Here is a 15,269-nt window from a genome sequence, read left to right on the forward strand (position 1 = left end):
TGGGCACGCACGCACACGCGCCCGGCGTGAGTTTTAAGCCACCGGGTCCAGGACACGAACCGCGGTCGACTACGTGGGAGTCCAGCGACATAGCCATTATGCTAACTGCTGGTTCCCAATTATTCCTTTTCTTAAGAGGGCCAGTTGGCTACTAAGGGAATCATAATACCACTTGCTCAGACTTTTAAAAATGTTACCTATCTTCTCACAGTTAAAATGGCTAAATATACCTGTTAGTATCTATTTATAGATTCTGTTTCACATATGGGAATGTTTTCAAAAAACATTAAGTAGGAAAAAGTCCTACACTATATTACATACTATCATATCAAGAAGACAAAAAGAAATACTGAAACATTTACAAAACCAACAAAACTATATTCCTCAACTAACTCGGTACACTTCCCAAGTAAGAGCATTCAAAAATAAAAACAAAAACAGAGAACTTGCAAACTCTAGAGAAAGAATAGTAACGGCAACCAAAAGAATTGCCAGTACAAAAGAGCTGTAGATACTACAAACTTTGCTAGGATCTCATTCACTCCACATCTTTCTAAGAGATTCCAATTAAAAGAGGAGTTTTTTGGTACAAGTTGTAGTCATCCGAATTGATCTTTTGGAAATATGCCCCAGATGAACAAAAATACAGACAGAAAGGTATTCAGTTCAATGAATGACAGTTTAAAAAAAGAAAGAAGAGAAGAAAGAAAGAAGGGAAAAGTACTTCAGTTTATACATACCTGCATACATTTCAGTAATTCCAAAAAGGCATCGAATCCTTCTAGGAACTTCTGTCTCAGTTCATCTGACCATTCTGTTGGTTTGCTTATTAACACATACCTGAACAGATAAAAGTAGTAATAAACACATAAACATTGACATTTTACAAGTTGCAAGCAGTTTGATAATTAAATAAAAACTTACTTGAGATCCAAAATAAGGCTCTGAACTCTCCTAAACTTGAAAGCTTGTAAAGCAGTATATCGTTCAAACTGAAATCTGCCCTGGGCATCTCGATGTCTCAAATGATCCATAAAAGTCTTAATGATAATGGTCATTAGGTTTTCTTCCGTGATGAGCATTCGTGCCTAAAACAAAGTACATGAGGGTGCACGGTATTCAAAAACGATTTGCTAGGAAGCTAAAAATAAATGTCACCAACACTGTTTAGCTCTTTTGGTTTCTATCCTTTTCATACAACTATATAATATAAATATGCACTACTGCATATTTCTAAATGACAATTACTTACTCCAACTGCCACGTGCATGAAGCAACACAATTCTATCAGATACAGAATGGTGCCAGAATATTAGAAGACAGATCCAAGGCTCATTATTCAAAGATAAATCAGGGTAGGGGGTTCTCAACCGGGTAGAAAAGTTTCCTTAACTGAGACATTCAAAACACCTATAACAGTATGGTATTATCATTATTATTATTATTCTACGATCCAGAGGGTTATGTCACAGATTTTCCAGAACTCGGTATAGAAACGTATTTCCTTTTCGTAAAAAGAAGCATAATTTTTTAATTGTCAGAGGGAGTGGTATACTTTCCAGAAAAAGAGAGAAAGAGAGAAAACATCCCTCATTAGGGCATGGTCATATTGCAATCCTTTCCCTTCCATTTCTCCATCCTGTCTGGGTCTTGGGCACACACACAGATGCACCTGACATGTTTTTTTAAGCCACTGGAGCGGGGATTTGAATATGTATTGTTGGATATGCATTTCTATGCACAGCACTTAACCACTGCTCTTCGAGTCAGCCCAGAAACCATATTTCCTCTTATTCTCCTTAGTTGAAATTACTTTTTGTTTTGTTTCTATATATAGATGTAAGTATTGATGTATGTTGTTGTTTTTTCTAAGCCAGAGGGTGTGTACACTTATCAGGGAGGAGAGGGAGAAAGCATATCCCAGTGGGGTGTGGTTACCCACAACCCCTTCTCCTCCATGTCTCTATCCTGTTGGGATTTTTGGGAATGCATGCACATGTGCCTGGTGTGTTTTTCAACCTGCTAGGGCTGGGACTCAAACTATGCAGCTGGCCATATGAGATCTGGCTCCCTTAACCACTTCACCCCAAGACTGGCCCTCTGTCCTTTTGAATAAGCAAATACATGTGAATGATATCAAATACAACAGGTAAAAGTTAAGTCTCCTAGCTTCTGAGATCTCCTGTCCAAAGGCAAATCCTATTAGCAGTTTCTTGCACATTTTCTCAGAGATGGCATATGGCGGTATAAAACATATACACATGTACATACACGTAAAATCAAGCACAGATCAAGCATTTATGAAGTATGGCTATGGGGACCAGTAGCGTGCTGGTTAAGGCAGCCGGATTACACATTGTTGACTACATGGTTTGAATCCTGAACCAGACGGCTTGAGAGACATGCTAGGCATATGTGCGTGCATGCCCAAAATTCTAAGAGGAGAAGGGATTGTGGTGTGGCCATCCCCACTGGGGAGTGCTCTCTCACTTTCTCTTTCTTTCTGGAAACTGCATACATCCTATAGCAAATTAAAAAAAAAAAACAAAAAACAGTATGATAAGCATAATTATGTCTATCTCTTTCTCTGAGAGAATAGCACATTATAAACACTGCTCTCTACTTTTTCAAAATGTATTTTAGAGACTGCCCCATATCAGTTCATATAAATTTCCTTGATTTTTAACTATCACCAGGTATACTGTTCTATCATACTTTATTTACTCAGACTCTTAACAGCAAGATGTTTGGGTTGTTTCCAGTTTTATGCTATTATCAGAGATACTACAACTAATATCCACTGTGCAGGAATATTTACAGACTAGTCAGACCAGCAGATGGCATAATGCTTATGTCAACAGACTACCAGGTAGTTGACTACAATTTGAGTCCCAGACCTGGCAGCTTAAAACTCATACCAGGTGTGTGTGAAAGCGTGTCCAACATCCTGAAAGGGAGAAAGGAGAAGAGACTGTGGTATGGCTACCCACCCCAGGGAGGGTTATTTCTCACTTTCTGTCTCTCTCTGTCTCTCTGGTGATTGTACACACCCTATAGCAAAAATCTCTCTTAAAAAAGAAGATGATGATTTATAGACTGATTTCCTAAAAGTGGAATTACTAGGTTTAAAATAATATACATTGTAAATTTTAATATCACCAAAATGCCCTCCCTCATAAAATGGCTTAATAACTTATCTGACCACCTACAATGTGGGACTTTCCCCTCATGCTCTGTGTAACACGATTTAACTTTCAACATTGAACCTTTGCCAATCTGATGGTTTTAATTTGCCATAGTAAAGTCACAAGATCTAATTTTACTTTGAACATCACATTTTTACTCTGATATAGAGATCATGGATTGCCCCTCTACACACACACATTAACAGCCTCAATAGTTAATCTTTCCTAGTTCCAGTTTGTTACTGGTGATGAGTGACAACATAAATCTTTTATCTGTCAGGCCAGCCAGTGGCACAGTGGTTAAGGTGGCTGGATTCCACATGGCTGACTTGATGGTTCATGTTCAGGACTTGTGGTTTAAGAAATGGGCCAGGCATATGTGCGCGCGTGTGTGTGTGTGTGTGTGTGTGTGTGTGTGTGTGCGCCTAAAACCCCAAGCGAAGAATATGGAGGAGAAAGGGCTGCAGCATGGCCATCCTCATGGGGGAAGGGTGACTTCCCACTTATCACCCCTCTCTGGTGAGCGCATGCACATTATAGAAAAAACTAAAAAACAAAAACAAAAACAAACTAAAAAACAAAACCTTTTATAGGCTATTAAGTAATTAGTAATATAGAAAGCTGCATCATAAAGTAGAACCAGGGGCCAGCTAGGTGGTGTAGTGGTTAAGTCGGCTAGATCCTACATGGCTGACTGTGTGGTTCAAGTCTCAGACCTGGTAGCGTGAAAAACATGAGGGACGCAAGTGCACAAAATCCTGAGAAGGAACTGTGGCATGGCCATCTTCCCTAGGGGATGTCCTATAGCAAATCAGAACAGAACAAAAAAGTAGAACCAAGGCCAGGAATGTGGCCTGGTGGTTAAGGTGGTAGATCTCATATAACTAACCAGATTGTTTGAGTCCTGGTCCTAGTGGCTTGAAAACACACTGGTCACCAAATCCCCCAAGGATGGCAAAATAGAGGCAAGGGGCTCATGGAGGAGGGGGTGTTTTCTCTCCCTCCTACTCTCTCTAGAGTACATGCACCCTTTGGTAAATTAAAAAGTACAGAAGAAAAAAGTCTAACCATACAGTAAAGCTGTACTCCAAAGTAGAGGTTAAATGCTAAAGGCACTAGATAAAGACATAGAGTTAAAAATACCTTTGAAAACTCTTACATTATCACCATATTGTCAAAACTTGGGCCCCAAGAAGCTCAAAAGTCAGTAAGATGAGCTTTTGACAAATTTTCTTTTAAAAAAATATTAATTTAATTTTATTTATTGATTCATTTATTTTAATTTGACCAGTGAGAGACACACAGAGGGAAGAGAAGGAAAGTGAGAAAGCATGACACCAGGTCCGGGACATGAACCATGGTTGGCCATGTACAAATGCCCAGCACCTTAACCACCACGCCACCTGCTGGTCCCTCCGTCAAATTTTCTTTCACGGTGAAGAGTAAGGTCAAGTTTGAAGATAGGAAATGGTGTTGACCGGCTTAAATAAACGAACTGTCTTTTTTGTCTGCTGTATTAGCTGATTTTGAGGAAGTTAAATGTACAGTATGATCTGAGTATGATTCAATTCTGTTGAGTTAAGAAAAATTCTGTAGAGCAGGCAGTAAAAGGAGTTTGGTGAGGAGGCAACTCAGTCTTTTTAGAACCTAAGTCTCACCAATCATGTCACTTAGTAACATCTGTTTCTATGTACAGATATAAATATCTGCATTTTTTTCAAATAAGGAAATATATGTAAATGGTGCCAAACAGAACAGGCTTACCCCTTCCATAATTTTGGACTGGATTCTAATTGTCTTTACTGGGTACCAAATTTTAAAAAAGGGTGGCTCATTAGTAATATCTTATTAAAACAGGGGAATTACTGAGGCATTTCTAACTTATGAAAAGGTAACTACAGAAGCAGAGCTCCCAAAGTTATAGGGATTAAAAAACCTTAGGTGGGTTGGCCCCATAGCCTAGTGGTTAAGGGAGCCAGATCCCACATGGCCAACAGCTGTTCAAATGCTAAGTGTAAGTATTTGCACACTCAAAATCTCAAAAGGATGGAGAAATGGGGGAGAAAGAATTATGGTGTGACCATGTCCCACTGGGGGGAAGTTTTTTCCCCTCTCCCTCTGGTGAGTATACATGCCATCTGGTAGAAAAGAAAGAGAAAGACAGAGACAGGAAGAAAAAGAAAAGGAGGGAGGGCAGAAAGAAAGAAGGGAAGAAAGAAAAAAACTTTTCTGACTTTATTACTTTATGCCCAGCTTGTTAACCTGTCACGGTAATTATTAACATTAAATATCTAACATTATTATATAGTTCTACTTCCTATCACTTACTAAAAAGTACTTAATTTTAGGGCCTACAATTGCCTTTGCTTAAAAAATGTTATCATCACTTGTAGTCTGTATTAATTTCGGGGCAGGAGAAAGCTAGCAAATCAAAGCAGGTAAGGGGCAGGAGCATCTGCGTATGTAGCTAGATAGAAAAACTGGATGAGGGCAGAAGATTCCTTGCCCCATGGAATGTAGGAACAAAGATTAGTAGGGGATGTCTAGCCGATGAAGCCACCTTTGATATCCAATGAGATGAGAACAATCAATGCGCTCAATCATTAACCGAAACGATCTGCTGGACCTCTAAAAAAGTCATGATACAGTTTTGCAGAGAAAAACACAGAAAAATATATCATGATTTTCCGAAGACCAAACAGATGAAAACATTATAAACCTCACAAGATGTAACTGCTGGGGCCTTTTGAGCTTCTCTCTCTCTCTGCTCAAGCCCATTCCTACCTCTCAGGAGTGTACTTCCACTTCTACCTAATAAACTTGCCTTTCTTTTCACTATCGGCGTGTTTCATTCAATTCTTTGTCTGAAACACCAAGAATCTGGATACCACCACGGAATCCGTCCCGCAGGCATTTTCTGTAATTTGTATTCGATTTTGTAACTCAAGACTCAGTACACGTTTAACAGCATATTCAAAGAGTACTGAATTTTCCCCTAAGACTCTGAAAAACTTCACTGAGTAATAATAATGATCTATGTACACTTTTAGGTAAACTAAACATGCCACGGCATACAGGAAAAGTGCTGAATGAAGGCACATTTAATAAGACAAACTGGAACAACTGAGGTACTGTCATCACCTGAATTTTAAGTACTGGTTCTTGACCAAATCACTTAAAAATGAAGACTGAGTTAAACCTATGGTAATTTTGATTCAAAGGAGACCACTGTTATAAAACATTTCACTCAGGTATCTAGAGCAAGTTATTTTTAACCAGGGGTGTGCTGAAGAATGAATTACTAACAGTTTTTCCACAGAAATGATAGAAGTACTCTTCTGTTTTCAGTCATGACGGAGTCACTGAGGCTGACCAACACTTGCACCGACGACGGGAAAAGCTCAGTCAGGCCCAATGGCAGAAAGGACGCTGCTGAGCGGTGCAAGAGACCATGCGGGAGGGCTCTGGGGTTGAGTCCTAAGTCAGCCTCAGTACAATCCTGTCCATAATCCTGGTTAGCTGCAGGGCTACAGGGAGGTTTAGGGCATGTGAACCCTGTTGAGGATACATGTCTTTCTCTCAATAAATGCACAAACTTAAAAAAAATAAAATAAATAAAAAAAGGAAAAAAGAAAAGAAAAAAGAAAAGCTCCATTTAAAAAAAGTTTGAAATCATTAGGAAGCTGCTAAGACAAGAATTCCAGGAAATAAAACCATGGGCAAAAGGAACCGGGAGGCAAGCCAACATCATGCAGTTGCTATTCCCTCAGCAGTGGACTATTCTGGGAGTAGGCTAAGAGGGGATTAAAGATTCCAGGAAAGAGTTTGTACAGAATTGCTATTATTAGGGAGAAAAACCTGCAGCGATCTTAGCTGTCCCAGGGTGCTGGCGGGACCAGACCTCAGTAAGAACAGAAGGGTGGGAAAGATGGGAAACTGAGTCTAACATTCTTCCAGCTTTCCCTTCAACACAGCAGTTGCAAAACTCTGGAGCTCTGTGGGGTGGAAGTATCAGAAGAGCAGAAAGCCTAGAAGAACAAAGCAGGGATGTGCAGCAGTTGTATGTACAAGGTGAGGAAACAAGGTTAGAGTTCAGAACCTTAAACAGGGAACGGCCTCTAGTGAACATTCTGGGCTCTTTACTGGGGCCCCTTAAGAGGGGTGGAGATGAACCAGAAGTAACACTGAGTCTTCTCAAAACATGGAGTTGGGGCTGGCAAGTGGCATGGTGGTTAAGGGTGCTGGACTCCCACATGGCCGACTGCGGTTTAAGTCCCAGACCAGGCAGCTTGATTTCTCACTTTCCTTCTCTCTCTCTGTCTCTCTGTCCCTCTTGGGTCAAATTAAAATAAATAAATAAAGTTGGTCAAATAAAAATAAATAAATAAAGTTAAATAAAATAAATATTTTTTTTAAAAAGGAGTCAAGCCAGTCTTTGACTGGATTAAGATGATCAGCCCTCCTCTATCTGCAGAAAGAGAACGGAACATAATACCCCAAACATGCCCCACAATACCCCACTTTGGCATAAGGATGATTCTGAGTTGAGGATAACTGAGGAACAGCAGGAACAGAAAAAGCTCTTTAAGAAAGAGCATACATTCTCCTCTTTCTAAAAATAAACCTCATCTTTCCTTTTATAAAAATTTGGTGTACAGCGTGTGCACTTGCCAGAGAAAGACAGGAGGAGAAAGTGAGAAATCACCCCCCAGGGGAGATGGCTGCACCTCAATCCCTTCTCCATTCTCCTTCTGAGATTTTAGGCATGCAAGCACGTGCACATGGCATATTTTTTAAGCCATAGGTTCAAGACTCAAACTGCACTGTTTGCCACATGGGATTCAGTCACCCTAGCCACCATGTCACCACTGGCCCACATTCCTTTTTATAAAGATGTTCTCTTCCTTATCAGAAAGATGAAGACAACTCTTATTAGCTAAGTTTTTTTTTAATATCAAAAAATTTTTTATTTTTAATTTTTTATTCGTTTTTATTATTTTATTTTTTTGAAGCTGACCAGAAAGAGAGAGAAGGAAAGTAAGAAAGCAAGTGCCAGGTCCAGGACTTGAACCACAGTCAGCCATATGGGAGTTCAGTTGCCTTGGCCACCACGCCACCTGCTGGTGCTACCTAAGTTGGTTTTTAATCTATTAATACAAAACAAACCTTAGCAAATAACCCTTAGCAGCCACATTTCCTGGCTACCTGCTTACAATCAGCCCACATTCCAGAAGTTCCGACCCTTCTCCTTGGTCGAGCCTCTTAACCCCATTTTATCCTTTTTGTGAAGATGGCATACAAGGGTCTTCAAAAAGCTTATGAAAAATACATGCTATGAAAAAAATATGCAAAGATTGTCTAAGTTTTTTTGCACCAAAATAAACTTGCAGTAGCTTGTCAAATCATATCTGAATAGGATCTGGTTTGAGGTACTAAGAAGGGTAAGATATCAGTTTGAAAAGAGCCCCTATCAAAATAACATGAATTCTGGTAAGACTGAAGCAATATCAAATTTATGGCGAAGCTCGGGTGGAAGAATGGTGAATCACTGATTCTTTACACAAAGTGTATGGGGACAAAGCTCCAACCACTGGTACCTCAGACATCTCAACTGGTTCAGCTACTACAATTCTTTATTTTCTCTTCTTGGAAACACTTCAAATTTTACTCACAGTATAAAAGTATTCGATAAGTGACACACCAGTACAGAAAAACACATAGCTCATAGCTCCCTCCATTTAAAAAAAAGAATGATTTAATCCCATTTGTTATTACTATTTTTTAAAATTTGACCAGATCGAGATAGAAAGGGAAAGCGAGAAAGTAAGCCACCAGGTCTGGGACTCAAACAACAGTTGGCCATGTGGGAATCCAGTGCCTTTAACCACCATGCCACCTGCCAGCCCCCACAGCTCCCCTTTTAAAACAGAACCAGTAAGTGAAAGGTCAATACAGATTCTCATATTTAATTAAAAACAAACAAACAAACCAAAGGCACACAACAGAAATTGAACTACAGTGTTTTCTTTCGGGGGTTGTGGCATACATCATCCTGGTCAGTCATATTCAATCAAATGCTGTACTAGGCCAAAGCAAACACACGATCAGTGACAGTTTACTGCTTTCTCACGCTGAGCTAAACTGGTGGAGCACCATCTTAGTAGGAAAAAGTCTGACAGGAAGAAGACACTGCGGAGTCCCCATCTACCCCAAAGAAAACCCAACAAACTGGATTACATACTGATAGAACAGAATTTTAAGCAAATGTACACAAACGCAGCGAACATGCTCTAAGAACAGGATTCCTTTCCGATGATTTCTAGCATACAGCATACCTTCGTGGTGCCCAGTCGAATTGGAACGCTCCGTGTGCAAAGCACTTTCTCCTTCACAGCACTAACAAGTAGAAAGCACAAGCACAGAATACTTGGATTTTTAAGTGGGTGATGATGGATCTTCCAAGATCATATCTATTAGGTTAGCTAGAGTATTCATCTACAAAAAGATGTTTTCAAAAATAATGCTTCTAGAAACACGAGGCCTATAGCAGGACCAATAGAAGACACAGAACTACAGGGCTACAAATATCACGCTAGTGGATTTTGCATGTAGTTTTTAAGGAAAAGGCATTTCTCTCAGTTGAGTCCTATAGCCAAGACTAATTGTGTCATAGAAGATTTAGAAATCTCAAGATGGCAGCTGGCTTGAGTGACATCCTAGATAATATTCCCAAACAAAATTCCTATTGAGTCGAAGGACTGAAACTGACCCACGGGAAAAAAGAGAACAAAAAGAGCCTGCTGGAACAAAGGATTCATGACGGCAAGCTATTTCACATTGTTGACACACCAACATGTATGCTGGAGGAAGGGGTACCTGGAGTAAAATGCTTGACAGGTGCTTGATCCAGAAGATTGTCTAAGCACCTGAAGGAGTTGACTTGCAAGGGTCACAGAGCATTAGGGAGGATTAAGTCTTACGGTTAATGAACACAAGGTGTTCAAGAGAGACAGGTCCAAGAGGGTCAGGTTGTTTTTGATCCAGTAATAATGTGAATGAAGAGTTGGAGAACAGCTGGTCCTTCCAAGATGTATTCTGTTGTAAATAGCTGAAGCCTCTGCCTATACTGGCCAATGACTTCTAGAATGGCTCCATTCACTTCCTGGAGATGGAACCTACTGCTGGACTGTTGGGAGAAGTTGGCACAGAGGATGACCTGCACGAGGAAGTCAACGCTAAACCATTTCTTTATTATTATTTTTTTTGAGAGATTTTTGCTATAAAGCATGTGTGCTTGTTGGAAAGACAGAGAGAAGGTGAGACATCACCTCCCAGGAGGGCTGGTCATACCGTAATCCCTTCTCTTCCATTCTCCCCTAGGGATTTCAGGCACACATACACACACTAGTCCAGAAATGTTTCTTTCTTTTTCTTTTTAAAGAATTATTATTTTAACTTTATTTATTATTATTTTCCAATTCGACCAGAGAGAGACCAAAAGAAAGAGGTAAAGTGAGAAGGGCAGTCACCAGGTCTGGGATGTGAACCACAGTTGGCCCTGAGGGAGTCCAGCATCTTTAACCATCACAACACCTACCGGCCCCAGAAATGTTTCTTGAAAAGCCAGAAAATCTGGGAGCAGCATGTTGAGTATGTCCCTAGCCACTTCATCTTTATGATTCTATAATGTGAAAGCTGCCATGTTAAATTCAGGAATCTGCTCCAGCAGCTGTGCTTTGATAGACTTTTCTACCAAAGAAATATATATACATATACATACATATATATATTTATAATTATTTTATTTATCATTTTTTTTTAAAACTTGATCAGAAAGAGAGAGAATGAGAAAGAAAGCAAGCAAGCCACCAGGTCTAGGACTTGAACCATGGTTACCCATGTGGAAGTCCAATGCCTTAACCACCACACTATCTGCTGGTCCCCAAGAAGTATTTTTATCAAAATTAGGTGTTTTGGTGAGTTTATTCTCTTCTGTGTCTTCAAACTCTTGGTAGTTGATGAAATTTCTCTGTAATAACTGGAACATCATCCATGATAATGTTCTTGTAATATCCAACTTCTGCATAACATTCTGCATCAGAGATGGAAGACAGTGAAAACTCTTTCTCTATGACGTCCATTGCCAATGCCACATGCACCAGCAGGGGGGAATGGTCCGTCTACCTCCTACTCTCCAGTACCCTTGGTCAAGACTCCAAGAAGCCCCAACCTGCATGGAGGGCACAGTGCTCAGCAGACCAAGAGAAGGCCTCACAGTCCAGGCCATAATCTGCTCACTGCCTTGCCTGGTCAGCTCTTGTGTCTAGGGTCAGGCCTCAGGTTCTGTGGCTACAGCCCCATGCCAGCTGGACCTAAATACCTTGCCAGACTGTACCACTGATGTGGGTCTCGATGTTGGTCACCAACTCAGCTTGCACAATTCTGACTGAAAAATCAAAAAGCTGAGCAAACTTTCTGCTCGAAGGTACCAAAATTTTTATGCCCAGATCAACTGCACATGAGAGCAGGCCTTTCAATGAAAACTTTTAAACAGGTGGGATCAAGACCCTGAAGCATTTATTTCGAGAAACTGTAACAGGAGGCAACATGTGGCTTTACCAGTAAGATCCTGAAGACAAAGCACAATCAATGAAATGGCTGTGAAGACGTGAAGGTGGCCCAATCAAAGCACAGTGCACTGGTCAAGAACAAAGGTCATGGCAACAGGTTTTTTTGGATGCTCAAGGGATTCTGCTTACTGACTTTTTGAAGGGTCAAAGAGTGATAACATCTGCTAATTATGAGAGTATGCTGAGAAAGTCTACTGAAACCTTAGCAGAAAAATGACTGAGAAAAGCTTCAACAGAGTCTTTCCCCACCATAACAATGCTCTTGGCTGATTCCTGCCATCAAACAAGGGTGATTTTGCAAGAGTTTTGATGGGAAATCGTTAGGTATCTACCTTACGAGTCCTGATTTGGTTCTTCTGACTTTTTGTTGCTTCATCTTAAAAAAAAAGAAAAAAAAAAGAAGACGACCAAACTTTTAAAAGGCACCCCTTTTTGTTCAGTTAATAATGTAAAAAAGGACTGCATTGACATGGCTAATTTCCCAGGACCCTCAGTTTTTTATTTTGAAGAGAGATTTTTGCTACGTGGCACATGTGCTCACCAAAGAGACAGAGAGAGACAGAGAGACAGAAAATGAGAAATCATCCCCCGGGGGATGGCCACACTGCAATTAATTCTCTTCCATTCTTCTCTCAGGATTTTGGGTACGTATTCACATGCACACCCAGCGTGAATTTTAAGCTGCTGGGTCTGGGACTTGAACTGTGGCTGACTATGTGGGAGTCTAGCAACATAACCATTCATTATGCCATCTGCTGGTCCCTGGACCCTTAGTTTTTAGGGGTGAACTAAGTGGTTGGTATCATCACTTATGCATGTGTTGAACGATGGAGCACATGTTGAGAAATGAAGTGTGTGTATATATATGAAGTGTATACACACACACACACACACACACACGTATTTTTTGTGGTGTGTGTGTGGATTTTTTATATAGGGTATGTGTGCTTACCAGACACAAAGAGAGAGAGAGAAAGCAAAACATCACCCCCAGGGGGATGGCCATGCCACAATTTTCTTTCATTCTCCTCTTGGGATTTTGGGCATGCACACACATGCACCTGGCTTGAGTTTCAAGCTGCCAGGTATAGGACTCGAATTGTTGACTGACCATGTGGGAGCCCAGCACCCCAACCACTATACCACCTGCTGGACCCTCTCTATATATTTTAAAGATTTTACCATGGCGAGTGTGTGCTTGCTGGAGATAAAGTGAGCGGGAAAGCGAGAAATCATCCCCCAGTGGGGATGGCCACATCAGTCCCTCCTCTGTTATCCTCCTGGGATTCTGTGTGCACACGCACACAAGTCCGGGGTGATTTTCAGGCTGCTAGGTTCAGGACTTAAACTACAATTGGCCATGTGGGAGTCCAGAACCTTAAGCACTACATTACCTACTGGCCCTGAGAAATAAAGTTTATATTTTTAATTTTTATTGTTTAATTTCTCTCTTTATAAACCTTCTGAAGTCTCAAAGAAGCTCCAGATTCTTTTTTTTTTCTTTTTTAAACGGCAAAGAGTATGTGCATGTGTATAAGAGAAAAGCACTTTTGACATGGTCTTACCATGCTCTCACCTCCCCTCTAGTTTCTCAGGATTAGGAAGTGTCCATGTAGATGCCCAAGGTGTTTGCACACTATCCTGTGATTCTGAACCCTGCTTGGCCACATTAAGCCCCCAATTCTAACTAACCCCTTGAGACAATATCCAGGGATATGCACAAAACTCAATATATATTTTTTTCTGTTGTTAATTTGTCTTCTATCAGTTCAATGAGCAGGTCCCAGCCATTGAATTTGGGAGGGGAGATGAAGATATCACTCAGAGTTTCCACATTTTTAAAAACAATGTTCCTTTACAAGGCAATGGAAAAGAAAAAGGGCAGAAACCATATTTGAAAAGGTAACAGCTGCAGAATCAAAACTGATGAAAGGTGCCAGTCTAGAAACTTAATAATAATGATCTACAAAGTAGAAGGGGGACAAATATGAAATGGGGTAAGACAACACAATGAACAGCATGTAATAGAACTACAGGTTATCAAGTAATGGCATTATCAGATCATGATTCAAAAGAGCTCTGACTTACATGTCCTAAAAATAACAGGAAGGTGGGAACTGTGCTGGAGAACCGGGATCTGTAATAGAAAGGCTGACTGGCTCGGCTGCAGGGGCACAGGCAGTGGGGCACCACTGCACGCTACTGGGGCTACATGGGGTCCCAGGTCACTGAACATGCGGGGTGCTCCCAGGTGTGCCCACAATCCCAGGCTGGAAGGCTTGGGGGTGTGGGTCATGGAATGATGAGACTCCGTTGAGGGTGCCTGTTTCTCTCTCTTTCCCCCTGCTCCCTCCTTCATGAAGGAAAAAAAAAACTTAAAAAATAACTTTTGTTTGGCAGTTCAGGGAAGATGGGAGTAGATGTACTTTTCTTCATTCCTCCTGCTAAATATAACTAAAAACCCTGGGCATTAATAAAAAAAGGAGCATGGGAAGACTCTGAAAGGTGCAGAGGAGGAGGCAGGCTGGCTAGGGCCTCTAGGACCCAAATAATGATGTGGTGAGTTCCACTTTTTTTTTTTTTTTTGCCACCGGGTCCGGGACGCGAACCGTGGTCGACTACGTGGGAGTCCAGCGACATAGCCATTACGCTAACTGCTGGTTCCCTTTTTTCTTTAAAAAAAGTCATCTCCATATTCCAGATTTGGGACTAAAAAAAGCTGGCAAATTGGAAATGCTAATGGGCTCAGATTTAAAACAAAACAAAACAAAACAAAAAACAAAAAGGAAGTGATAAAAGGCCTGCTGTCTCGAAGCAAAGGAAAGGAGCAACCTCGCAAGACAAAACATTCAGACAACCCCTCTACTACAGACAACTACCACAGAAGAGACGCGACTCTGTCCCCACCTATACTAGCAAAGGTCACATTTCCCTCATTCTTTCTCAAAGAAACCAATCCTTCGGGTTTCATCATAAATTATTTTAATTGCTGGAGAGCACAAGCACTCACCAGAGAGAGATGGGGGCAGTGGGACATGGTCACACCCCTATCTCTTCACTTCCATTTCTCTATCCTGTTGAGATCCTGGGCACACACAAACATACGCTCCGTGTCCCTCTTAAGTCACTGGGGTCAGGCCTGTGTGGGACTGTCTCTCCCTATCACAAGGCTCTGGGCCAATCTGTCATCATCATTTTAATGAACTATTTATGTGAGTCTTTCCCATTATGGTAAATTTGATGAGGGTGAGGATCGTATCTGTTTTTGTCCACCCTTGCATTCTCAAAGCCTAGAACTTTTAGATAATAGGTACTTAATATATTTGTTGAATAAATTAAATAAGCATTTTAATCCCTGTACAGTACCAAAACATAATGATGTTTTCAGGAATGACTAGTAAACTTAAGACAAAGACCACAAATCATCACAATTCCACTGCCTTAGCTTCTCTTT

General features: G+C 40.8%; 1 protein-coding gene across 1 annotated transcript in view; it reads right to left on the reverse strand.

Annotated features, from left to right (window-relative positions):
• Positions 1-15,269, reverse strand: part of UBR2 (ubiquitin protein ligase E3 component n-recognin 2) — a 164,017-nt gene that overhangs the window by 72,190 nt on the left and 76,558 nt on the right. Inside the window, 2 exon segments of the mRNA XM_006148563.3 lie at positions 741-840; positions 925-1,088. Coding sequence (XP_006148625.1) covers positions 741-840; positions 925-1,088 — 264 coding nt within the window.

Source organism: Tupaia chinensis, unplaced genomic scaffold (genome assembly GCF_000334495.1).
Source record: "Tupaia chinensis unplaced genomic scaffold, TupChi_1.0 Scaffold000238_1, whole genome shotgun sequence".
NCBI lineage: Eukaryota > Metazoa > Chordata > Mammalia > Scandentia > Tupaiidae > Tupaia > Tupaia belangeri.